The following is a 27,323-nucleotide window of genomic DNA, read 5'->3' as shown; positions in this document are numbered from 1 at the left end:
ACAAAACGAAAAAAGGAAAACAGAATGCTCATACACTGTATGGGCTAAAGTATTGGGACACCTGTTCATTTGTTGTTACTTTCAAAATCAAGACTATTAAAAAAAAAACAAAAAAACAGTTTATCCTGTTTTTGTTGGAGCCCATATATCTCCTTTATCCAGGGAATGCTTTCTACTAGATTATGGAGTGTTAGTAAGGTTGGGATGATCACCACCCCACCTCATCCCAAACTCTCCAACTCATCCCAAAGGTATTGGATGGAGCACCAATCATCATTCCAGAGAACACAGTTCTTCCACTGCTCCACATCTCAATGCTGGTGGGCTTAATACCCCTCTAGCCCACGCCTGGCATTAGGCAGCATGGTGCCAATAGGTTCATGTTCAACTGCTCCAGAGAGTCCTATTCTATTGGCTGTACTTATCTACAGGTTCTAGACAAGCTGCATGTGATTGTGTGCATTTGCAGATCTGTGTCAGCATTGGGTGCAACTTAAAAGATGCTAAATGCATTCATTAGAATTGGCGTCTACAAACATTTGGACATATAGTGTATGTCTTAAAAGCATTTTGAAAGCTAGGTGTCTTTAAACGTTCAGTTAGCATTAGTAAACTTACCTCTCTCTCCCTCTCTCTCTCTCTCTCTTTTTGTGTGTGTGTGTGTGTGTGTGTCTCTCTCTCCTCTGAACTGCAGCTATGTGCAAATGGACTGATCTTCCTGTGCACTAACATCGTTGGCATCTGCACACACTACCCAGCTGAGGTGTCTCAGAGACAGGCCTTCAAGGAGACCAGAGGATATATACAGGCCAGAATACACCTGCAGAGAGAGAACCAGCAGCAGGTACAAACACACATTTGGTGACACATCACATACATGGCAACTCCCTGGCTCGCAATGTCTGTTACTGTGAGTATTTAGGTGTGTAGAAGATGGACTGATCTCTAAAAAGGCATAAAGTTGCAGAAGAAGAAGGCCATAAGAAGACCTTCGGGACAATGCAGCAGATTCTGGAGTGCTGGTGCACTATTCTACTGTGCAGCAACACCTGCACAAATATGACCTTCATGGAAGAATCAAATTGAAAAGGAAACTCACCACAGAATTCAGCTTCAGAATGTATGTTTGAAGAACAAGAAGAGGTGAAGAATTTCATGAAGAGAAGACCTTTCAACTGTTAAGCACAGGGTCAATGCTTTGGGTTTGTGCTGCAGCCAGTGGCACAAGATACGTTTCACTGGTAGAAAGAAGAATGGATTCTGTTGAATACAATCAAATTCTGCCAGCAAACTTCCCACAGTCTGGAGAAAAAGGTGAAGATGAAAAGTGGATGAGCTTCTACAGAAGGATAAGGTTCTTACCTCAAAAGGCACTAGCTGAAGGTTTTGCCATGGCCCTTACAGTCTTCTGCAGACCTGGACATTATCAAAATCCATGGATAGACCTCAAAGGAGCAGTGCAGCGAGACGGCCTGAGAATCTCACAGAACTGGAACCCTTTTGTAAGGAAGAACGGGTGCAAGTCTTCTAAACAAGAACTACAAGCACTCTGTGCTTACTTACTAAGTACTGAGTACTGACCATGCAGGGTGCCCAAACCTTTGTCCCATGTCTTTTTTTCATGCTGTAGTGCTATGGTATTTCTCTGCACTGCATACAGCAGAACTGCTCAGTCTTAGTAATCAGCGACTCCATATGTCATCACTTTCTCTTTGCTTTTTTTTTCCAAACACAAAAGAATGCTGTCCTTAGAAAGAGCTCACAGTTTATGAAAACAATTAAAACCCTCTGACTCTCACCCAACTGCTCCCATATGCATAAGCACATGCTTCCCTCTGTAACACTTTCCAGGAGCGCCTGCTGCTTTCAGTATTGCCAAGGCATGTTGCCATGGAGATGAAGGCAGACATCAATGCCAAAAAGGAAGATATGATGTTCCACAAGATCTACATCCAGAAACACGACAATGTCAGGTAAATAAACAGTTCATCAGGAGAGGAAGTCATTATTACATCTAAGTAAGAAGTTGTTTTAGTCTGTTGGACAATCAAGGCGAGAATAGACGTAAATAGTCTATTAACACTGTACAGAAGTAAATACACAGTCAAATCAGAATGCTATGACCACCCCTGGTTATCAGCTCCACTTACCATATATGGACACTCTCTGCATACTCCTTTAGCCTCCTTTCACCCTGTTTTTTAATGGTCAGGACCTCACAGAACCACCACGGAGCAGGTGTTATTTGGGTGGTGGGTCATTCATGGAGCGACACTGACATGGTAGTGGTGTGTTAGTGTGTGCAAGGCTGGTACGAGTGCATTGAGAATAGTCCACCAACCAGCCAACAGCGTCCTGTGACCACTGATGAAGGACTAGAGGATGACCAACTCTAACTGTGCAGCAACAGATGAGCTGTCTGATTTTACATCTACAAGGTGGACCAACTAGGTAGGGGTGTCTGATAGTCTGATGCGGACAGTGAGTGGACACCGTGTTTAAACACTCCAGTGTGGTGGTCCTGTGGGGTCCTGACTATTGACAAACAGGGTGAAAGTATGCTAACTGGCTATGACTGTGTATTACTACATTATACTATATTGTGTGTATGAAAATATATACTGTGTATATGTATATATATATATATATATATATATATATATATATATATATGTATTCTCCACTCGTGAAACTGAGTTCCTCTGTTTGTTTTTTTGAAAGTCTTCCATATAAAATACCACAACAAACCCAATTAAAGTGAAGTAAGACTTATCAAAGTCATATATCATTACTGTCACAGATGCTATAGAACAGGGGCGCACAACTCCAGCAAAGCGGTCTCTAGCAAAGTTTGGTACGTACCCTACTCATACACACCTGATTCAACTGCTCAGTTTATTACCTAGCACGAATGGGTGTTTAAGTAGGTCAGCTACCAAATTTGGCTGGAGACCGACCCACCAGGACTCCATATACTACCTTGTATCTACATTTTTTCACTTTTGACCAGTGTGAATCTGGCAGTGTATTTGGAATTTCATGATAAATGGACCAATAGAAACACTCCACAATGACTTGGAAAAAAATATTATTACATTCAATGACTTTCATTGACAGTCTCCTGTGAAGTTGCCAATTAGCAAGTGGGCTTATATGGTACTTTGGCTCTTAATTAACCTCTCTATTCTGAATATGTAATCTCGGTTCTGTCTCATTCCAACCCTGTTTATAACACAAAATAGAATATAAAAAACGTTCAGCCTCATTTAGAAATAACTGGGGCAGCAACATTCAGAAGCCTCTTTATTAAAGGAGACGAGTCTTGAACTTGCACTGCCTCGCTGCCTCACTGCCGTGCAGGTAACTCATCATCTGAAGAGAGGTAAACAGCACTGTGAGTTTGTTACAAGCCTCATGAACAGGTTTCTTTAAGATCCAGTGGTTGTTTGAGAGTAGAGAGAGGGCCCATTACAATCCTCTCCAGCTCGTAGCATCTGTGGCACATTTGCTGAGGAAGAGTTCAGTGCGTAAAATTGCCCAGCTTTACTACGAGGGCAGGGAAGCTTCTCGCCAAATGTTTTAAATTTTCCCAGCAGCGAGCTCCGGGAACGGAACAGTGCCATCTGTTGCCCCTCAGCACGGCGTGCTCTTGTTGGCTTCATTCTGTCACCTTTAAATTGTTGTTGATGAGCACCTCCAGGCTCAGTGGATATGAGCTCTTTAAGGAGGCCGGCCAGCTTCTGTTTTTTCTTCCCTGACTGAGGAATGGTCTGCTTCATTGACAGTGACCCATCTCCAATCTGTACCGCGATTGAAAGGATGCTTCTTAAACATAGCCCTTCACACTAACCACCATGACCCAGACATGGGACTTGCATAATTATTGATCCACTTTCTCTCTGTCTGTCTTTTTGTCCTTGCCTCCTCTTTTTTTGTGCAGCATCCTCTTTGCAGACATCGAAGGATTCACAAGCCTGGCATCGCAGTGCACTGCCCAGGAGCTGGTGATGACACTTAATGAACTTTTCGCTCGTTTTGACAAATTAGCCTGGGTAAGCAAACACCATCAACTCCTAATTAAGCCCACAAGCCTGAGCTGAGCTCCTACCTCTGCCATATTATGTCTCGTGGGTTTTACTCGATTAAATCTATCTTTTATTGCAAATTCATGGATCATCATACGAGCCTGAGTCTTTTCCTTGATGAGGCATTGATAGCTGTTATGGTCCCACTGCTGGAAATACAATATGCTGGCCCTGTTTTCACTTTGGCAGAGTAAAATAATCACTTAATTGCAGTTACCTTATTTTTTATTAAAGTAATGTAATAACAGGTTAACCTCTTCTGTTACCAGAGAATAGCCCCACCAGTTCATATAGAAGTCACTGTAGTTACTGAGTAATACACCTTACTGTGTAATAAGCCTTGGGGTGTTAAGGGGTTAATAATTATATTAAAATCAACCCAAATGCTAATGTCTGGAATAACAGGCATTTCTGTGAAGTAATTCTGGGTGAAATACGCAATGAGGAAGGATCTCTGAGGTGGTGGGTGATGGGTGGGGATAGAGGAAGGGGAGGTGAAATATTTTATATGAGATTTTATTGATTATTATTAAGGCAGCATGGTAACGCTGCAGGTCCAGGGGGCATGGGGTTGTGGGTGCAATCCATGCCTTGAGTTGTGTGTTCTCCCCATGTCTGTGCAGGCATCCAGGTTTCCTCCTGACACCCAACAATGTACATGATAGATGAATTGGCCATGCCACATTGCCCCTAGGTGTGAGTGTGTAAGAGAATGGTTGTGTGTGGTACTCTGTGATTGACTGGCAACCTGTCCAGAGGGGTATTTCTGTCTTGCACCAAATGATTCCGGGTAGGCTGCGGAACCCTACTGCTACCCTGAACAAGAAGAAGCTGATAAAAATAAATAAATAAAAATGGTTGGATGGGTGGTATGTAATCAAAAATCAGAGGACGTGCTGGCCAGTGGTCAGAATAGCAGGATGTGCTGTTGCAGTTTTGTATGCAAGCCTGTTTTATATGGTATCTTTGATTTTTAAATCCTAATTCCAACTTTTGACCTCAAAATAATGAGTTTTCCCTCGCTAAGTTAACGCTAATAGCGCTAATCTAACTAATGCCTGGCCCAGAATACAGGTTTCAAAAATCCAGCACTGCACGATCTGCCCTGAATGAAATACCACACACTTTCAGATCGTGCAAAACCTCACAGCAGTTTTTTCACAAACTGCTTCATTGTGGGAACAGGCGGAAGTCAAACTAGAGCTGTGTCTGAAACTGGGCCTTATTCACTGTCCCCTACATGCAAAAATCCAGATCACTGTTATAGGGCCTTCAGTTATGTCTGTGAGCTCATAGGTGTGTGACTGCAGGGTCAACAGGGCTTATACATAACACAACACAAGCTTGAGGTAAATGCACACACACATATATACATACATACATACATACACTATATGGTCAAAAGTATTGGGATATCTGCTTGTTCAGTGTTTTTTCTAATATCAAAAGAGTTAATGCTGCTTTTGTTGGAGTAACTGTCTCTACTGTCCAGGGAAGAAGGCTTTCTTCTACATTTGGGAGCATTGCTGTGAGGATTTGATTGCATTCAGCGACAAGAGCCTTAGTGAGGTCAGGGTGTTGGATGATCATCATCCCACCTTCATGTTTATCTGCTCCAGAGAGATATGTAGTCCTGTTCTATCGGCAGTACTTCTCTACAGGGACTAGCCAAGCTGTGTGTGTGCATTTGCACATCTGTGTCAGCAATGGGTGCACTTAAAGTAACTAAACGCATTCGTTAGAAGGGGTGTCCACAAATATTTGGACATGAGGTGAAGACATATATAAGTACACTGACAGTGTTTCAGGCAACATCGTGTTCCACACCAGAGATCTTCATTGCCTAAGATCACCCTGATATCGGCAGACCTTTTGCGCTTGATTTGTGAGAAGCGAATCGGCCTCAGAATCGGCCTGATTGTCATGGTGTGTGAGCCAGGCATTAGCAGATATACTAGTAGATGTGTATTATCTCAAATTAATTACTCTTACAGTTACTTTTTTAAGAACGGAAAACTATTTAGAGATAAAAAATACATTATTCTGATAAGTTATTATAATTAAATTATTCTGACATGCTCAGTCAAAATTATGAAAATATTATCTTAACAATAATTACATAAAAAATGTGTAGTATATCACTGCTGCAACAAGCTCCTATTTTGTTGGATGGACTGTTTAATGGCAAAAATAAGATAACAGTCTTAAACGGAGTGCATTTTATATTTAATATTAATATTGCGTTATTATAATCTCCTACCAGTATTTTTCACTTTGAGAAGAAAACTCCTTTAATGTGGATGAAATTATTTAACGTGACACAACCACTAGACGTCTAGAGCTGTGGCACCACATCATTAATTGCATCAATTGTCACCTTTTAAAGCCAAAACAGGGCGCTTGTCACAACGCAGGACCCTTTAGCCCTTTATCTTTAACCCCCTTAAACAGCATATGTCCTGCCGGTGGGCCGAAAGTGTTGTTAAAACTTATATTACCGAAGAACAGCCCCACCAGACTGCGCAGAAGCCCTTGTAGTTACTGAGGGTGTGATAAGTGATATGTCGAGTCATGCTTACGATGACCAGGGAACTGAAATGTCTGAGGGTAAAAAAAAAGTATATTTTTAATTCAGGTTAACTTTAGAACTTCTGCATTCCTTCGTAACTCTCTCTGCTGCAGATAGCATAAACTAACCTTCATTATATGAAGCTTTGAGCTGGTCTGATCATCTTTTACAACCTTATCAGTGCAGGCAGAGAAATAAACAAACAGGTTTGTACGTGCTGTGCATATCTCAGCAGCAACACAGTAACAGGGGATGTCAGAACCACTGCTGTAGGAACAGTCACAGCTACAGTGTGTTGATTTGTGAAGCACATTTAAGGCTATAATAAAAGCTATTCTCTTCAGGTGTTGTTATACAGACATCGCCTTATGATACTGTCTTGTGCTTTGTTTATGCAATATTTCAAACTTTTATATGCATACTCAATATTATCTATTTGTGTGTGTGTGGTGTTAGGAAAACCACTGTCTGCGGATAAAGATCCTGGGGGACTGTTACTACTGTGTGTCAGGCTTGCCTGAGCCCAGAGCGGACCATGCTCACTGCTGTGTGGAGATGGGCGTGGACATGATCGAGGCCATCTCGTAAGTCTGCTGTTTTTACTTGTACTTCGATTAATATTATTATATATATATATATATATATATATATATATATATATATATATATATATATATATATATATTATAAAAACATTTAAAATGATAATACATTATATATTAAACATTAAAATTTGTTTTTGTCTAAATGAATTTAATTAATTAATTAATTAATTAAATTACTTTATTGAATTTTACTATATGGTTATATATGATTGTAATCATTTCTAACGTTCCAAAATTGGTACAGTTCAATTTCCACCTTTAGATCAGTAAAACCGGGACAAAATCCTCCTGGGTTCAGAAAAACATAAGAGTCATTTCTGTAAATAAATAAAATGCAGTAAAAAGCTGCTTTTCAGCAGAGTATCTCAGCATCATCCTGACATTCTGATCTTCTTATTACACCCCCCTGCCCACCAGAGAAAGTCCTATAGTCAAAGCTGGCGAAACAGTAAAACATGACGGTGACTTCAGGAGAATATGGTGTTCTTGATACTGGAGAGCAGCTCAGCACCTCCAGACTCTGCTAGTTATGGAAATACGGGTTGCTGCGTGAACCAAACCTTGCAACCTTGGCTTTTCCTGTGTCAGTGTTCCGCAATGAGGTCAAATGTCATACGGCATATGATGAAACTAAATATTGAGGACAAACAAAGGTTCTGTGCAACTGACACTAGCTTTTGCTCTCTCCTCTCTCCTTTGTCTGCTCCCTCGAGAACAAACTAGACTACCTCCAGTACACTTAAGCTAAACACACATCAGGAGGGGAAGCACCGGCTTATTTTTTACCCATAATACTCAAGAAAGATAAACCTGGGGAACAAATGGGGGCAAAAAGCTAACCCGGCTACAGTGGCTTTAGAGGACAGGGAACACTATCCAGTATTTTGTAGTACAGTGTTAAAACTGTGCTACAATATGCAGCTCCTTTGAGCCATTAAAGTGCCGTAAATCAGCCAACAAATCAGAGCTGGTGTTTTTTTTGTTTTTTTTACAAACCTATTTATTTATCTGTGTTTTATTTTGAGGCAAAACAACAGGGTGGGAAATAGGCTTGTCTAAGTAAAGTCAAATATTCAAAATACTCAATAAATGCATTATTTGGCACCTTTAAACACATTTCTGCTAATAGAGATATGATTTTAATGTTATTATATACAAGTACTCTATTTTCCTGCTTTGTGTATGACATGTGTGTGTGTGTGTCTGTATGTGTGTGTTCGCAGCTTGGTGAGAGAGGTGACAGGAGTGAATGTGAATATGCGGGTGGGGATCCACAGCGGGCGTGTGCACTGCGGGGTGCTGGGATTGCGTAAATGGCAGTTTGATGTCTGGTCCAACGACGTCACATTGGCCAACCAGATGGAGGCTGGAGGCAAAGCAGGGTGAGCCTGAACACCATTCACCCAGAAAAGACCCACTGACACCACACAAGACTGTGAAGGATCATTCGGAACAGACTGACTGCTACAATACGTGCTCTTCTGCTTAACACTTCAGAATCACACACATAAATGTGTCCAATAGTTAGTGGGCATTTAGCTACTTTACGTTGCACTCTTCCTGTCTAGTCCCTATAGAGAAGTACTGCCAATAGAATAGAACTCTTTGGATAGGATGAACGTGAGCCGATTGGCACCATGCTGCCTAATGCCAGGTGTGGGCTAGAGGGGTAAAAAGTTTAGTGGAAGAACTGTGTTCTCTGGAATGATGGTGGTGCTCTATCTAATATTTTGGGATAAGTTGGGGAGATGGGGATGAGGTGTGGTGGTGATCATCAAACATCCTGACCTCACTAATACTCTTGCCAAAGACTGCAATCAAATCCTCACAGCAAATCCTCTAAAATCTAGTAGAAAGCCCTTTTCCCTGGACAGTGGACACAGTACTCCCAACAAAAGCAGGATCAACTTTTTAATACCCTTGATTTCAGAAGAAAATGAATGAGCAGGTGTCCCAGAATCTTTGTCCATATAGTGTTTATATAATATAGCGCTGCTGTCCAATGAAAACCATGTATCTCAATTTTTGTCCGTTTTTAGTTTTCTGCATGGTTTGAACCTTGTAGTTGCTCTACACTGTGTGAATGACCAGGAATAAGCTCTTATTTTACATGAACGTCTATTCAAAGTTAAGACCATGTTTATTTCTCTGGTAAAATCACCATTTTGGAGATACATGTTTGTCATTGGACGGCGAAGATAGACAATAGAGAATTGCTGCTGGTTTAATATGGTAGAATCTTACAATGTTCCTGCAGAAAATGATAAACTTGACCGGAATTATGTAAGGATGGAAATAAACAGTGCTTCAAAATTAGGGTGTAAGAAAGTATCACTATGTAGAAGTATTGCTATATTGAAGTATCGCGATATTATGCTTTGCAGTACTGTATCGATTATTAAAAACACTATCAATTCTTAATAAATAATTTATATGTAATGATTGGTGGTGGACAGTGGTTCAGTTTGTGTTGAAATCCAGACCACAGAGCAATGTAGTAGTCTGTCTTTAGATCCAACTGTTCTGATTGGATAAAAAGTCAACTTTTGGTTTCCCCAGATTTTATGCTAATAATGGTGTTTTTTAATACTATGATGGTTTTCTAAAATTTTATTCTATTTTATCACAATTTACAGAATCATGTACAAGTGATTTGTAACACGTACCGTATTGCCAGGTTCTTACCAATACACAACCCTACTATAAAGGGTTCTTTCAGCAATGCTAGAAATATTTTTTTTTTGAAGAATCTTTACATTTTTAAAGAATCTTTACATTTACTTCCTTAAACCTTTAAACGGTTCTTCACACATACATCTTATGTCTTTTCTTCTTCCTTTGTAGCACCTTTATATTTACGAGTGCAGATGAGTTAAAAAAGAAGAAAATAAGTTGTATCGATCGTTTGATGCTTTCTTCTTGAAATGCTGAATAAAACATCTGTAGTGTGTTGTGAATCTCCACAGACGCATCCACATCACCAAAGCTACACTACAGTATCTGAATGGAGACTACGAGGTGGAGCCGGGATTCGGAGGAGAAAGGAACGCGTACCTCAAAGACAACAACATAGAGACCTTCCTCGTACTCGGCTGCAGCCAGAAACGGGTCCGTTGAGACACCACATGTGAATGTGTCTAGGCTTTCTGACGTACAGGGGTCAGAGTGCTGGGTTGTTGATCAGAAAGTTGTGGGTTCAATACTCAGCTCTGCTAAGCTGCTACTGTTTCACCCCTGAGAAAGACTTTTACCTCTCTCTGCTCCAGGAATGCTGTAGCATAGCTGGCTCTGGTTTTCTGAGCTGGGATCTGAGAAAGCTTTGTTGTACTGTATAAGTGTATATCGCCGCTGTCACACAAACATAATCTTGTATCTACGTTGTTACTTTTCAACATAATGTAAATCTGGCAGTTGTTTTTTATATTTGTCCAAATTTAATGACAAATTGACCACTAAAAATGCTCCAAAATTACTAAGAATAAAACCTTTGGCATTGACTTCCATTGAATGATAAGAATGTTTCTGCCGTTTTAGAGGTACAAGGTTTTTGTCCAACAGTGATGATATGTTTAATGACAATAAAGGCATAGTATTTTATTTATATATATATATATATATATATATTTATTTATTTATTTATTTTTTTTTTGTATGGGATCATTTAAAAAAACATAGTATTGTTTGTATGATCTATTAAATTACAGTGTATACCCGTAGCGGCAGTGTGTAATTTGATTTCCCATGTTTGTGTGTGTGTGTATGTGTGCGCACCCTGCAGAAAGAGGAAAAGGCCATGATGGCTAAGATGCAGCGCGCCAGGGCCAACTCCACTGATGGGTTAATGCCCCGCTGGGTGCCTGACAGATCCTTCCCCAGGACCAAAGACTCCAAAGTCTTCAGGCAGATGGTAAACCCAACACAGGCACACACACTCTCACACACGTACACACTGTTGAATGATGTTTTCTCGTTTTGTAATAACAGAAGCAGAGGCAACAAGTCGTAATTGCATCAGCTCTGAGGCCGTTCCTAAGTGTGAATTACTTCTGCTGGTTGCTGGGTTTTATCAGCACTGGGACTGCTTTCCAACAGTGAGCTGAATCACAGTGACCAAAGCAATAACTCTGTTCAACCCACCCGTTTTTATATATTGCCTTTCTTCATACTTTTACTCCTTTACAGGAGAAAGAAAAAAACATTCTTAACTTTGAATAGAACTTAATAGAGCAAGATATTTATTTCCAGATATTTATTGGCCATTTAATAAGTACACACTATATATACACAGCTAAAAGCTACAAGATGTTCTTATTTTGACAGTAGTTGATATCTAAAAAGCTTGGTTCCAGGCTTCTCCTGTACACCCCCCAGTCCAGTACAGCGTGGACATGCTCAATTCCATCAGCAGCAGCATCAGCAGCTCACCTGATTTACCATCATTAGTGCCTAATGATGGTAAATCAGGTGAGCTGCTGATGCTGCTGCTGACCAGGTGTTGGAGGAGAACTCTAAATAATACTAGAACATTGGAGATGTTTTAATGAACACAGTGAAGGAAAAGCACGACTTTCTGTAGTAATATTATTAGTATTTATTCTAATGGTAATATTAAATATTATATTATTAATATAAAAAATAGACTTTTAAAATGTCATTTTATTGGTAATGGTGTATAGTGTATCACTTATGGCTATAGCCACTCATGGCTATACAGTCCATGTATAAAAATATAGTTATTTATATAGTTAATACCTATTTAGTCTACAGCAGTTTAGCTCCGCCCATTAATACAGAATGTATATGTTTAGATACATACATATATATGTAAATAAGCAAACAAAGAAACATGTTGCTGTATAATATGAATCACGGAACTGATTGCGTAACTATAACATGACTATATGAATGGCTTTGAAAGAAATGCTTTTGGCAGATTACAGCACTCACAGCAGATCCCTTAAGAACTTCAAAGATCTACAAGCTGTATGAATGAGAACAAAAACGAGGGAGTTACAGCTGAACCCCTGACTACACATAACATATACACAATATATACAGCCACTCTCACTGGACCACAGTGACGAAAACTGCAATTTGCAAACCCCTGCCTTAATATTTTAGTATTAGGTACTGAAAATCATAAATACATTCAGATGAAGCTTATTTTCTTACTCATATAGCTATATCACTACAGTCAAATGTGAGCAAATGTGACAGATGCGAGGCTCACAAATAATGACAAACTGTTTGACAGCTCAAGTAATTGCATAGCATTACTAGTAATTCTACAGCAAAATGAAAGCAGTCCCTCGACTTGAAGAAGTTAGCTGGTAGACTGTTCCATGATTTGAGGGTCTTTTGTTCTGCTGATTTTTAGACTTTTACTATGATACTCCACTGTGCTGAAGTCCTGTGTGTCTTTTTATCATTCACTATCTTTGCACTGGCCACTGTAACTAATCTCTGCGTCCCGCTTGTCCCTAGGGCATCGACGAGGCCTCCAGCAAAGACAAGTGAGTAGTGCTTTTATTAGTGCTACACCCCCCTCTCTCCGCACTCTGGCCCTGCTGTAGACGGCGGGTTAGATTTCTGGACTATTACTGTAGCGGGCCGTGGCTCTTTTGCACTGAGTCTACATGATCTGAATATTCATGTCTGGGGTTAAGACCAATAAAGCCTTCCTTTGTGCGGCTTCGTGCAGAGCCAAGCTGACTGCTATTAATAGTTAAATAGCTTTAGCAATATGTCAGAACACTGATGTGAACCACGCTGTGACATCACTGCCATACAGTGCGGGATCATGATTTGATCCCTCGCAGCTACATATGAAGCTGTTTCAGACAGCACCCTCTAAACCCTTGACTACAGGTGTGTGAGACCCATTACTTTCTCTTTGGGGTGTGTGTGTGTGTGGTCTGATTTTTGTAGCCGATGCGCTCAGGAGGCCCTGAACCCTGAGGATGAGGTAGACGAGTTCTTGGGACGTGCCATTGATGCCCGCAGCATCGACCAGCTACGCAAAGACCACGTCAAAAAGTTCCTGCTGACGTTCCAGACGCCGTTTCTGGAAAAAAAGGTCCATAAAAAGCCATAAGGACTATATGATTGAGATACTAATAAAAAGGAGATGCAAATGAGAATTCACTTGATTCAAAGAATCATTTTCACATGAATTAAATAAAATATAGTCTGATAGTTAAGTCTATATATAGTCTTTTAATTTAGTCTTTTAGTTAAGTCTATATATAGTTAGTGTTTTTAGTGTAAACGCTAATTGAGACTATTTTTGAGAAAATAATGTGTTTATTCACAAGTACCCAAGCAAACTACAAATTTAATGCATATGCTCATTCATATTGCTTTCTGTCTGTGGTGTTAATAGAAATTTCAGTGTACTTGTGTTACAGTGTGTAATGTTCAGTTGTGGTATAAAGAGGTGTAACGGTTTGTGTATTCGTACCGAACTGTCACACACGGTGCGAGCTGTTAGGGTAAATGTGGTTTATTTACAAGCACATGTGACAACCGGAAAACTTTAAGATGTACGCTGGATTTGCATGGTATTGTAGAAACTGTGGTGGTTTAGGAGTATAGCTGTGGTAACTGTAGTCTTGCTTGCCCCCCAAGCAAGTTTTGTAAAACTACAATGGCCTAGTTGTTGGTTTTAGGACTGTTTTTGAAGTTTGCTAGGAATGCCAAAGTCAGGCAGATAGCTTACGTTAGTTGTAGCAAAATAAGCTACTGAAGTCCAATACCTGTGGTAACTGTTATTAAATCATGAATGCAATGGAGAAACATGGACTACACAAACAGAGATGACAAGAGACTCCTGAGTGGCACAGCTGTCTAAATAGTGTCCGTAGCATCCGTGGCTGAGGATTACAGAGAGCAAGATTACCCTCACTTTTGCCAGGAGAGTAGGATAGCTAGCCAGTAGCCGATGGGACAAGATTAGTGCTCTCCTCCAAGCGTGCTGAGCTGTCCAATGAACTTCCATTACAGGAGCTGTCACCCTTCCAGAGGTGCTAGCATTCTGTGAGAGGAGAGTTAGTGGAAAAATGATTATTTCATTGTAATCTTGTTCATTTCCATGAAGTCCATGAAGTGGCTGTATTCATTAGTCTGTAGACCAGTAGTAGCAGTCAGGATTGGTTGAGGGATTACGGCAGGGTTTCTCAGTGGAATGCATGCTGGGTATTGTAGTGAGAGAACACTGATGAACGAACACCTACATTCTCTCAAATGAATGAAGCTGATTTATGCAATGCTGTGCTGCAGAATACTGCAAAACATGACAAACCACATACTGAACACTACAATGTAGGCAGGAATGACCCTTTACCATATGTGCCTGTATGCCCACAGTATTCTAAGAAGGTGGATGATCGTTTCGGGGGTTATGTGGCCTGTACCCTGCTGGTCTTTTTCTTCATTTGCTTCATTCAACTCACTGTATTCCCACAGTAAGTATATACAATCATAGCCAACGTTCATATATCAAGATATATAAACCTCACACATTTTGCATGCGTAATTATATTCTGTACCTTCTCTTTTGCAGCACGACGCTAATGCTTGGCATCTTCATCAGTGTCTTCGTCATTCTTGCCAACATCCTCTTCATATGTGCCATCTACTCCTGTGTTAAGGTTAGTCTTACACTGTTTCAGACAGTCATCAGTTAGTTTGACATTATTAGCTTTAAAATGCCACTATGATGGTCATGCTCCATGCTAGCAGAAGTCGGAGCCGGAGAGAGCACAATTTGCCTTGGGGGTGGGTAGGTATAGTCCTAATGAGTGGATTGGGTAATTGGCTATCTAAAATTGGGGAGAGAAAAAAAAGCTGATTTTGGCTTTTAAGTAACTGCTGACCGTTTTCCTCACATTTCTTTCCTGTTTCTTCTTTCTCAGCTCTTCCCCGTTGCCTTGTGGACAGTGTCGCAGAAGATAGTGGAGTCTCGTCTCAACAGCACTTTAGTGGGGGTCTTCGCTGTCCTACTTTTGTTCATCTCTGCTTTCGCCAACATGGTGGGCAATCCATGAGTCCCTGTTGTTCAGGGTTAGGACGGCTATTCCAGCGTTTATGGCTCGTGTTTGAAAATGATAGCAGCATAGATAGTAATTATCTGACTTTGGTTAGAGGGGAAATGCTCAGATGTAGTGCTACAAGCCTAATTAGTATTTAGTAGTCTAGAGTCTTACCAGATCTGCTGAAGATTTTAGCTTTCCTGGATTGGCTTTCTCAGGTCTTAACAGTAACACATATAACCCTAGAATTAAGCCAGTTCTTTCCCTCCTGATGTGAGTTTAGCTCCAGTTGGTTCAGCTGAGGCAGTTTGTTTTCGATGGAGAGAAGAGATGGTGAAAGGCTAGCATTAGCTTTTAGTCTAGCATAGATCCTTGCATGCAGAGTTTGAGCTCCCCTTCCATCCTTCTACCCTTTTGCGGAAACTGGCACAAGCAAAGCCGTGGGCTGGTTCTCATTGCAACCCGTATTCCCATAATTTTTTTTGGTTGGATTTAAATTTAGATTTTTGAATTTACTGCTGGATCAGGCATGCAGGTTGTGCAATGCTAATTGGTGGCTATAGGGTTTAATTGCTTATTAGCTGCAATAGCCTTGTAGCTTGATTGCTAAACTAAAAGATCAAGATTCAGGCACTAAACTAAGCAAAACAACGGACACATTGTGTTCATTTGTCTTTTTGAAGGATTACTGTGAAGTATAGTAATTTAACTCTACCGGCTTCTGATGAAGTTAATAAAATGCGGCTTTATCTTTTGGCAGCTTACGTGCGAGAGGGAGGGTGTGATTGAATGTGTCGCTGAGGAGCTGAACATCTCTGAGAGCGCTGTGACACTGTGTGTGCTGCACAACCTCACACACACAGCAGGGGACACACTAACTCTCTGTCCCAGCCAGAAAACACCCTGTCCTTTCCCTGAGGTCAGTGTATATGTGTAACTGAATGAGCATGTCAGTGTTAGCATGTCTTCTGTTTATCAGTCATATTTCTGCATTTATGTCTGAAAATGATCTCCAGGGTCTCTGCGTGTGCCTAACTGCTTTTGGTTGTGTTTGTTCTCCAGTACTTCACCTACAGTGTGCTGCTGACTCTGCTGGCCTGCTCTGTGTTCCTGCACATCAGCAGTATAGGCAAGCTGGCCCTGATGCTGCTCATTCAGCTCATCTTCCTGCTGCTGCTCGAGTGGCCTCTGGTGGTCCTGTATGATAACGCTGACCTATTGGTCACCGCCAATGCCCTGTGAGTTCTCCACTGGACCTGTTAACCCTTTAAGGGCCAATGTAAACAAGACAGGCCTTGTTACTCAGGCCTGTCTCTTAGTCAGACCTCTGTCTATGAAGGAGGGGATCAGCTTCCTAACTCAAAGCAGAAACAACACTGAGCTTTATTAAGTTTTCTCTTACAGTCATACATTCTGTTTTCACACTAAAACCTTATCGACTAGAACTGTGTTTTTGCACAAACCTGGAGGTACGATATATATCATGATACAGGGGTTATGATCTCGCGTAACCCCTGCAGGGTAATATATTGATTAAAATAAATTAAAAGAACTGCCCTCGTATAGAAACATCTGCATCTGCATACAGTCTTGACTTTTTATCCTATCAGAACAGTGAACTATTCATTTTGAATCAATACTGTGTTTTTGAGAATCGATACCTGTATTGCAAATTATAATATCACAATACTACGATGTATTATTTTTTTCTTATACCCCCAATATCGACCTTCAACCTCCATATTTTTAACTTTACGAGAGACGGAAAAAACCTTCCTAACTTTCATTGGAAATCAACATAAAAAGATTTCATTCCAAGTCATTTTGGAGCATTTCTATTGGTATAGGAAATTTTGTCTCAATGTAAATTGAGTCAAAATTTTAATTCTGTCAAAAAGTGGAAATAGAAGATAAAAGATTTTTCCTGACAGTGATGTTATGTTGTAAATTGGTCTGAAATTGCAAACTGCTTCCTGGTTTCTTAATACTGCTATTGAAATATCACCTAGAATATGATCTAACAAACCTACAAAACATTAGATTTCTATTTAATTTATTTATTTGTTGTGACTCTGGTAAAAAAGATCATATAATGCTTATAGTAAGCATTTACTAATTTAAACCACATTGTAATTTCCCAACAATATAAGGCATCTTCGTCTACCATATAAATAGGAAGACAGTGAAGACAGAAGCACACTAAAAGCTCCAATTACACTGCTGATCCATTTCGCAATGCCAGTGTATTTATGTACATTATATCTATTCAGCTCTTGTGGCAGCAGATTTAATCAAGCTCCAGTGCACATTGTGACAGTGTGTAAATATATTGCCAGACTGATATTTGGTTTGGGTTAGAAGACATGTTGTAAACACAGTGTTGGAGAACAATATTTTATTTGTTAATTCTCCACTGGCCTTAAGCTTTAGATATGGTCTTGCATTCATTGCTATAGTCACTGCAGTGTTAGAGAAACATGCAGTTTGGATGTGTTAAACTTAGCACATTAGAAAATGATAAATAGGCTGAATAGGCTGTAATTTTTTTCTATCATCACCATTTCTTTTGTCAATACTGAGACAATTGTGGGAAACTCATATCAATTTATGTTATGAGCAAGCTGATACACTATATGTCCAAATGTTTGTGGACACCGCTCTTAGAGCATGCATTCAGCAACTTTAAATTGCATTTATTGCTAAAATTGGGGACTCTGAAGCAGATAAACATGGACCTATTATGAACCTGTTGGCACCATGCCTAATGCCAGGAGTGGGCTAGAGGGATATATGCCCCCCAGTATTGAGCTGTGGAGCAGTGGAACTGTGTTCTCTGGAATGATGGTTGGTGCTCCATCCAGTACTTTTGGGATGAGTTGGGGAGTTGGGGATGAGGTGGGGTGGTGATCATCCAACATCCTGACCTCACTAATGCTCTTGTCGCTAAATGCAATCAAATCCTCACAGCAATTCTTCTCCAAAATATAGCAGAAAGCCTTCTTCTCTGGACAGTAGAGACAGTAAAATGTAATGCCCTTGATTTCAGAAGAAACAATGAATGAGCAGGTGTCCCAATACTTTTGTCCATATAGTGTATATTGTTCAGACCCTAGTTTTGCTGTGTTTCATGCTCTGCATGATTTTCAGTTCCTTTCTCTTAACAGACTCTTAACAGAGCCTCTGCTGTGTTCTTAGCTATGTGTGTGGGTGTTGGCGCGTGTGTGTGTGTTCTTTGTGGGTCATGTAGGCCACTAATGGGAGTATTTCTATTTTTGTATACAGGTCCGGTTTCAATGGAACACATTGGTAAGTTCATGACACCAGCTTTGATTGTGTGCTCTTGTGAAATATGGTTCAAAGTCAGAGCGACTGATAGAATGAGCCCAAGTCATTCTGCCTAACCTTGAGTCTAAATTTGTCTTAGCATTCATTGTCTTTCCCCTCCTAGAAACTCTGCACTTTTATACAAAGCCGTAAAACTGATTCTGAACAAAAGCAGAACAGACGTAAACTGTAACTGCATTGACTGTAAAGATAAACATGCAATATTCATTTTACTGCGTATCAGAGGCTTCTTCGGCTGCTGTTTTCCCTCTGAGAATATACGGCCTGTTTACTGTCTGTTCTTTATGTAGCCATGAGAGGATGAGTAAGGTGTCCCTGAAGGTGATGACTCCAGTAATCCTCACTGTGTTTGTGCTGGCGCTCTACTTGCATGCCCAGCAGGTGGAGTCCACTGCACGTCTGGATTTCCTGTGGAAACTTCAGGTACATCTCTCCTTGCCATTGGGAATTAGACTGTCCTGGAACTGTGAGTTAAGAATAGATATGGCACAATAGCTTTTTTTTTACCAATATTCTCAATACTGCTCAGACACCCTACTCTGACAGACCATAAAACCATAAAACATTTAGTTTTTTCCATAAGATGTTTAAATATTAAATATTTAAACTAAATTATATATTTTTTATATATAGGTGTTTTTCACATTTCTGCTACAGAATACAATGTAAGTTTTGTTTCCAGCACCTGCTGTTTATAAACAATGTACAGCCTACCCTATAAGTATGGTTAATTGATTTAAAAATTATGGATTCACCAATACCACTTTTTTCTTTCCGATAATGATACCAGATTTTCAAGTATCTGCCGATACTGAGTACCGATATCAACTCTCACTGAAATACTGGATAGACAGCTATAAATCCTAGAAAAAAGATATTTATATTGTTACACTTTTTATAGGTTTTACTTTTTTATATCTGATCCCAATAAGCTCATAAGCTTGAACAGCTGGTTATATATATATATATATATATATATATATATATATATATATATATATATATATATATATATATAAATGGCACAATGCAGAAATGTGCACGTACATAAGCATAATCTTGCTAGGCTCGAACAACAGCTTTTTAACTGGTGTTCACATTCACATTTCAGAGCAGTGAAAAAATGCCAGTTTGGAAACAAAAAGTGCTTATGCAGTCATTTCACATTCAGAATCAGAATCTCTTTATTTCACCAAGTATGTTACACATTCAAGTACACAACTTCAGTGTGTGGCCTTTAAACAAGCAGCTGAAACTCAGCTTCTCACTCAAAAACTAAAAAAACACTACATGGAAACAGAAAGTGCTAAAGTAAAGGTCTAGTAAATGTCGGTTCAAGGGTTATAACTGTTTATGACTGGCTTTTACGGATTATTTAAACGTTTGGTTTCAAAACAAAGTCTGCAGTCAAAAATGTTTGCAAATGTAAGCAAAAAATGTAGGACCTCAAAAAGCTTCATGGTATCGGATCTCTGTATTACTGATACCAATACTGTGTGTAAGAGCCAGTATCTGCGTTGATATTTGTATCGGTGCAACACTAATGAAAACAGTCACTAAAATTTGGGTAAATTGATTACAAACACATTTAATAAGAAAAATATGTTTTCAGTACATGAATATAGAAATACTTATGTGTGCATAAAAAATATAAAAACATGATTAATAAACAGAAACTGTCAAATATTCTACATGTGTTTTTGTCCACAAAGTGCAGCAATAAATATCAGGACGATAAAACTGAAATATATGTATATGATGTACCTGACTGATTAGTCTTTGTATAAAAACACCCTAAAATGACTGTTCTGAATTTGTATAGAGGAAAATGGGCTTTACTCACTTGAAGCTTAGTTAGAACAGCATGTTGAATTTTTTATTTATTTATTTATTTTTAGCAACCACTGTGGGTTGCTTATCTACATGGTCCTTGAATTACAGCCACCAAGCAGGCATTAAGCAGGAGCAGGAATGTAGGATTGAAGTGGAGTTATGAATAAATTTCATCTCTAACTTGTTCACATGCTGACGACAGGTCTGTGCAACCCACCACTACCCTGTCCTTCCCCTGTTAGCACTGTCATCTATCATTTCTGGGTCCACATATCAAGTAGGGGGATTGGTTTCCTACCACAAGCAGAAACCACCTGAACTCCAACCCAAAACACCTCTTCCGCCACTTCTTTCAGTCCCCTCCCAAATCATCTCCCTCCCAGTCATTTCAAACATTTAGTATTAACGTTTCTTTCATTGTACAAAAACATGGTCTTAGAAACTTGCTGGTGATTTTGTTAAGGGAACACAAGACAGGTGTTTTACTTGAATCTGTTTAACTACATAAAATGTCTATAGTTATAATTGACTCTGCATTAGATTGTACGTCACTCTCCTCTACTCTAAAGGAAGAAATCCAACAATATGACGGTTAAATTGTCTCCTGAAAAAACATAAATTGTGTAATTTTAGTAATACTACTCAGCTAGTTACTTATTTTTTGAGTATCATTAACCCCTTAAACAGCTTGTGTCCTGCCGGCAGGCCAAAAGTGTTATAACAAACTTCTGTTACCAGTGAATAGCCCCACCAGTTTGTACAAAAGTGCCTGTAGTAATAAGCCTTGCTGTGTGAAGGGGTTAGTTAACCTAGTTAACCTATTAAACGTTTTTACTGTATTTGTGTTTAGCTATATCTGTTCTCATTGAGTTTTTACAGTCACAAACACTGGGATAAATTATTGGAAGCCCCAGTTGTTGTAAGAATAGCCCCACCAGTTTGTACAGAGGTCCCTGTGGTTACTGAATAATACCCCTTAGTGTTTAATAAGCCTTGGGGTTAAGTATTGGCTTATGAGTCTAAAACCTCTGCACTGTACTGTGTTATCAACACAAACACAAAATCACTCAAAACACCTTACATCACTAAATGGATGTATTTTACTGTACTTTTTAACCCCTTACAGATCAGGAGCTTTCAGCAAGTCCCGGCTTGCATTCCTCACCTTTGTCAGTTTGCCTTGTTTTCCTCGCAATTCCTGAGAAATAGACCTGTGCAGTAAACGCAATGAGCCCAGGAATTTAAGGGGTTACTAAAGATGATGATGATGACGACTTATGATAATAAGTAAGCTTATCAGAGTTTTTGTAGCGTGTCATGGCCTGGTAGTCCTTATTTGAGGTGTGTGTGTGTGTGTGTGTGTGTGTGTGTGTGTGTGTGTGTGTGTGTGTGTGTGTGTGTGTGTGTGTGTTTTCTGTCGACAGGCTACTGAAGAGAAAGAGGAGATGGAGGAGCTGCAAGCCTACAACCGTCGTCTCCTTCACAACATCCTGCCTAAAGACGTGGCTGCCCACTTCCTGGCCAGAGAGCGTCGCAACGATGAGCTTTACTACCAGTCATGTGAGTGTGTGGCTGTGATGTTTGCCTCCATCAGTAACTTCTCTGAGTTCTACACAGAGCTGGAGGCTAATAATGAGGGCGTGGAGTGCCTGAGACTGCTCAACGAAATCATCGCTGACTTTGATGAGGTAAGAAGGTGAACTCAGGACGCAGTGGTTAGCTGAATTGACCGATGTGCTGATCAGACTCAGACTGATGCTCATATGTTGTTTTTGCTCAGGTGTTTGTTTTTAGGCTCTAATTCCTGTTCTTTTAGGATTCACATTTGAGTGAAGTAACGGTGTTGACATTGTTATTATCTCATTTTTATTATCTCAGCTTTGTCACATAATCTTTCATGTGTTTAGATCATCAGTGAGGATCAGTTCAAGCAGCTGGAGAAGATTAAAACAATAGGCAGTACTTATATGGCAGCGTCAGGGCTGAATGACTCCACGTATGACAGAGAGGGCCGCTCACACATCTTGGCACTGGCCGACTATGCTATGAGGCTCCGCGAGCAGATGAAGTACATCAACGAGCACTCCTTCAACAACTTCCAGATGAAGATCGGTCAGTAGCTCTCCTCAGTGTCTTTTCAGGTTGCAGTTGAAGTCCTCGTCTAAGACATTTAACACATTGTGTTTCTCTAATAATGGTGGTTAATGGTACATAAAGCATCATGATACAGCACTGCAGTTTCTTAGTGTGTGTAAGCCTAACCTCCTTACTGAAAAACTAGATGACCAAAAAAAAAAGAGACCAAAATGGCATTTTGGACCCGAATCCTTCAGTTTTAGCATACTTGGCAAAATGACAACATCATAATTCCTGAATACATTTTTATGACATACAGCACATTTGACCATACTTTTCTGAGATTTGATACTGGAACCAACCCAGTGCACCAATAGGACCACACTAAAACACTAAACGGGGATATTTATGTTTGTAATGAAATAAACAGTAAATCAGTATTCTGTCATTACTGACAATATTCACAATATACTCAGTAAAGTAGTGTGATGTCATTTAACAATGAAATTGCTTTATTGGCCATCATTCATTTGTAGTTTCTTATGGGGATGGGCATTATTATCTATATTCTATTAAATATATGTTATATTATATGTTCTATTTCATTCTGTTTTATTATTTTTAGTAACATTTTGTCATTACACAAAAACCTTGTATCTCCCTTTATGCTTTTTTCACATATTGGCATAATGTCAATCTGGCAGTTGTTTATTATGTTGTGTCAATGTAAATGTCATGAAGAACGGACCAATAGAAATGCTCTAAAATGACTTGGATTAAAATTTAAAAAGGGTTTTCATTCTTCTCTGTTAAGTTGCCTTTTTGGAGATACAAGATTTGTTGTGTGACCGCAAATCTATGAATAATAAAAAATGCAAAACAATGTACATCACAATAAATAAAAACAGAAGCATTAATATTACAATATTTATTTATCATGTACAGTTAGCACACAAGATGAGCTACACCTGATCATTGGGTGGGTTTATTGATTTAGTCATATTTAATTAACCTTCATAATGACGATTTGCATTTACGGCATTTACAGCATTTAGCAGACGCTCTTATCCAGAGCGACTTACAAGATATATGTATTACAGACGTGGGCCAATGTAGTGTTAGGAGTCTTGCCCAAGGACTCTTATTGGTGTAGCGCAGCATAGTAACCCAGACCGGGAATCGAACCCCAGTCTCCAACATGATTTGGTAGCTCACTGGCAGGTAGGGGTGTTATCTGTTGCGCCACACCAACCACCTACACTGTGCAAATTGTTCATCAGTTTTGTTTTGTTTTTTTGTTTGTTTGTTTTAATAATCCCATTTACTGCTCTGATGTTTTACCAGTACATAATGACATATGCGTGTGTCCTCATGTTTGGCTACATGGTATTGAAAATTTGATTTGATCTGCTTTTCTTCATTATAATAAACAGTCTGACAGATATTCAGTATAAACACACACAGTGAGCATGTATGTGTTCCACAGGTCTGAATATTGGGCCTGTGGTAGCTGGGGTCATCGGCGCTAGAAAGCCTCAGTACGACATCTGGGGAAACACAGTAAATGTGGCCAGTCGCATGGACAGCACTGGAGTGCCAGACTGCATTCAGGTACTATTTCTTTTAAATTTTAATAGATTTTAAATTATCATTCAGTGATCAAATAAAAATCCTCATTGTCAAAGCAGAATGGTTCAAAAATGGTTCAAAGAATTACCCCAACTATAAATCTGATCGTAGTATTTTCTGTAGGGAATTAAGGGTACAAAGTCATTTTAGGCAGCACAGATTACAAACAGTGATTTCATGCATGCAGGTGCACTGCCATCTGCTGTACTGTGAGTGCAATTACAATGCTACAATAATTTAAGATGCAGTCAAGATGAAGTTTTCTACAGTCAGAAATTGTTTAACTGCACATAAATGTGTTCAAACATTTTTTAACAATTGTGTCCAACGTCTGGCAACCTTTAACTACAATATCTAAACATTTCACAAATTGTTCATATTTTCTGAAATGTCACTTGGTATTCTGGTTTTCCCTACATATAGAACAAAAACATATAATATAATAATAACAATATAATAATAATATGACGTAATATAATATATTATGTGTGTGTGTGTTTTGAAAAATGTTTTATATTAACAACAATTTATTTTAGAATATTTGAACATCTCATGCATGTATGTTTAATAAAATAATATTAAATATAAATACAAATAAACTAAATTAAATTAAATTATATTTAATATAAATGTTTTTGAAAACATACTTAATAATCAACTGGAAAAAGGTTTTCTGGTTGATGTACTTACCTAAAGTACAGAGTTCTGCAGTTAATTCCATTTACTTCAGCATGGCCAGGCCTGAGTCGGCACTTCAGACTTTAGTTTCTAAAGTTTGAAAAACGACCTACACTCGAAAACTTGCTTTTAAATGGTTTAAAACTCCGCATAGATGGAAATTATGATTATATAGATTGGTATTTGTGTCAAAAGTGTTATTATAGCCCAAGGTTTACATCTATATATTGAAAACACAGCCTCTCTCAGTGAGTCAGTAAAAACATAATATGGAAAACAGAAAGTTTATCTTGTAGGATTTTTTCCCCTTAACACTAAATAATAAGACCATGAAAAAAGTGAAAAAATCTCTTGCTTATAAACACAAATTTGCTTTAGAAAAAAAACTAAAATATGAATCATTTGTGGAAATTTTGGATATTGTAGTAAGATTCAGCACAATTGCCAAAGCAAAATGTATTTCCGTCAAGTTTGAACACATTTATGTGCAGGAGCGCTAAATACACAGTTACACCACGCTGCTCTTACTGCTGGTGGTAAAATCCAGTGACTTCTCTTTCCCTGGAACTGATGATAATAGTCCTTTGTTTTCACAGGTGACCACTGACCTGTACCACGTGCTGGCCAACAAGGGCTACCAGTTGGAGTGCCGTGGCCTTGTCAAAGTGAAGGGGAAAGGAGAGATGACCACTTACTTTCTTAACAGTGGCCCATCGAGCAGTTAACACTGACCAAACACCTGCGGTTGCACTGAAACGACAGGGAGGAGGCAGTATGCTCTGAAGGGTACCTGAAGCGGACTTGCTGTTTCAGAGTATAACCACTGAGAAGCTCACGCTTGCGAGGGGCCTAGCGGTGGTCATCTATATTGTATTTGAAATATGCACACAGCGAGAACATGTTCTCATCCTCAGCTGCTCTCATAGACTGCCTGAAAGAGTGAGCTCCCTAAGCACTCTTGCCTTAGACGGAAATGACTTTGGAAGAGGCAGTTTTTCATTTTTGTGTTTTTGTTAGATGTCGTTCACCAAAATGTGGGTTCTTTATTTATTTTTGGGTTCGACTGATTTTTAAAGAAACACTTTAAAGGCAAAAACACAGAAATATAAATATGCAAAGATGAAGAATAAGAATGCAAATGACCAAAGAACAACAGCGTTTGATATAGGAACACTACATTCGCATTTGATTTGTCAGATGTCTGATTAACGTTTTCGCTTTTCTATGATTTTTGAAGACCTACGTTTTCTTTGACGGGCACTTAAAACTCTTTTCTCTCTTGCAACACACCATCAAGACTTCAGAGACCAGAGAGAGGCTGTAATCTGACATGGCCTGTCAGTCCTGTTGATGTTTTGAAGTGTTTTGAGGACTCTATGAAGTGAAGAAACTCTATGAAGGACAAGTGTTGGCTTTGGACCCAAGAAATGTATTTTATTCTTTATGATCTTATTGAACTTGTAAGTAAGTTAAGCGTGAGTGTGTGTGCAAGGGTGTGTTTATGTGTGTGAGAGGTCATTCTGTCATCTTTAAAGGGCATAACTGCTCACTGTGAGATTTCTATAATCTATGTGCAATTACTTTCTTGCCAAATTGACTGCTCCCAGGCATGTCTGACTTTTATTATCAATATTTCTACATGTACATACATATATATATATATATATTTTGTCTTCATTCCTCTTAAATGGTTTCATTTAGTCCCCTCTCACCAAACTTTAGAGTTTTATTCCAGTTCCTTGCTCCATTCCAAAAGAAATCGCTAGTAGAAGCAGAGCAGAGGTGCTGCTTAACAGCCTCGCAGTATGTCTCTTACTAACGTGTAGTTGCTGGTAGTAAACAGCTGTTGAAGTCACTAATGTAAAGTGTATAACTAGTAACTTAAACTAGTAAAGTAATAAGTAAATCTATTAAAGCGGCTCTCAAGTGCAGATCTTTAGTGTAGCACACAAGTAGAAAGGAACAGTTCAATAAAAAATCTCATTTACAACAGTTTTCTCTCCTTAAAACAAATGTAATCCATCAGCCAAGACATCCACTATACGGACAAAACTGCTCACTCATTGTTTCTTCCCAAATCAAGGGTATTAAAAAGAGTTTATTCTCATTTTGTTGACGTGACTTTCTCTACTGTCCAGGGAAGAAGGCTTTCTACTGGATTTTGAAGCATTGCTGTAAAGAGATGCGTTAGTGAGGTCAAGATGTTGGATGATGATCACCACCCCACCTCATCCCAGTAGTATTGGATGAAGCACCATCATTCCAGAGAACACAGTTCCACTGCTCCACAGCTCAGTGCTCAGCTTTCCACAAAAATGCTTATAGGCAAGTTTGTTCACTCGACAACCATATTTGCAATGTTGCTGGGCAGTTATTTCCAGTCAGACCAGACTTCTAGACTAAAATACTGCAAACTGAAGTTCAAATTACCAAATAATCACTGATCTGAAAAAAAAAAATCTGATAAAAACCT

At 39.2% G+C, this 27,323-nt stretch overlaps 1 protein-coding gene across 1 annotated transcript in view; it reads left to right on the top strand.

Moving 5' to 3' along the window:
• The window catches only part of adcy6b (adenylate cyclase 6b), a 69,042-nt gene extending 42,085 nt beyond the window's left edge, over positions 1-26,957 (top strand). The window contains exons 4-23 of the mRNA XM_072697498.1: positions 695-844; positions 1,852-1,973; positions 3,941-4,052; positions 7,111-7,238; positions 8,483-8,641; positions 10,226-10,367; positions 11,038-11,166; positions 12,744-12,772; positions 13,188-13,335; positions 14,625-14,722; positions 14,821-14,908; positions 15,173-15,289; positions 16,050-16,208; positions 16,352-16,527; positions 18,572-18,595; positions 18,925-19,057; positions 21,892-22,155; positions 22,375-22,579; positions 24,030-24,154; positions 25,447-26,957. Coding sequence (XP_072553599.1) covers positions 695-844; positions 1,852-1,973; positions 3,941-4,052; positions 7,111-7,238; positions 8,483-8,641; positions 10,226-10,367; positions 11,038-11,166; positions 12,744-12,772; positions 13,188-13,335; positions 14,625-14,722; positions 14,821-14,908; positions 15,173-15,289; positions 16,050-16,208; positions 16,352-16,527; positions 18,572-18,595; positions 18,925-19,057; positions 21,892-22,155; positions 22,375-22,579; positions 24,030-24,154; positions 25,447-25,575 — 2,637 coding nt within the window. The 3' untranslated portion in view covers positions 25,576-26,957. The remainder of the gene's footprint in view (positions 1-694; positions 845-1,851; positions 1,974-3,940; positions 4,053-7,110; positions 7,239-8,482; positions 8,642-10,225; positions 10,368-11,037; positions 11,167-12,743; positions 12,773-13,187; positions 13,336-14,624; positions 14,723-14,820; positions 14,909-15,172; positions 15,290-16,049; positions 16,209-16,351; positions 16,528-18,571; positions 18,596-18,924; positions 19,058-21,891; positions 22,156-22,374; positions 22,580-24,029; positions 24,155-25,446) is intronic.
• Positions 26,958-27,323: the final 366 nt, after the last annotated feature.

Source organism: Salminus brasiliensis, chromosome 14 (assembly GCF_030463535.1).
Source record: "Salminus brasiliensis chromosome 14, fSalBra1.hap2, whole genome shotgun sequence".
NCBI lineage: Eukaryota > Metazoa > Chordata > Actinopteri > Characiformes > Bryconidae > Salminus > Salminus brasiliensis.
Note: the sequence above shows the minus strand (reverse complement) of the source record. Positions and strands in the feature narration are given on the sequence as shown.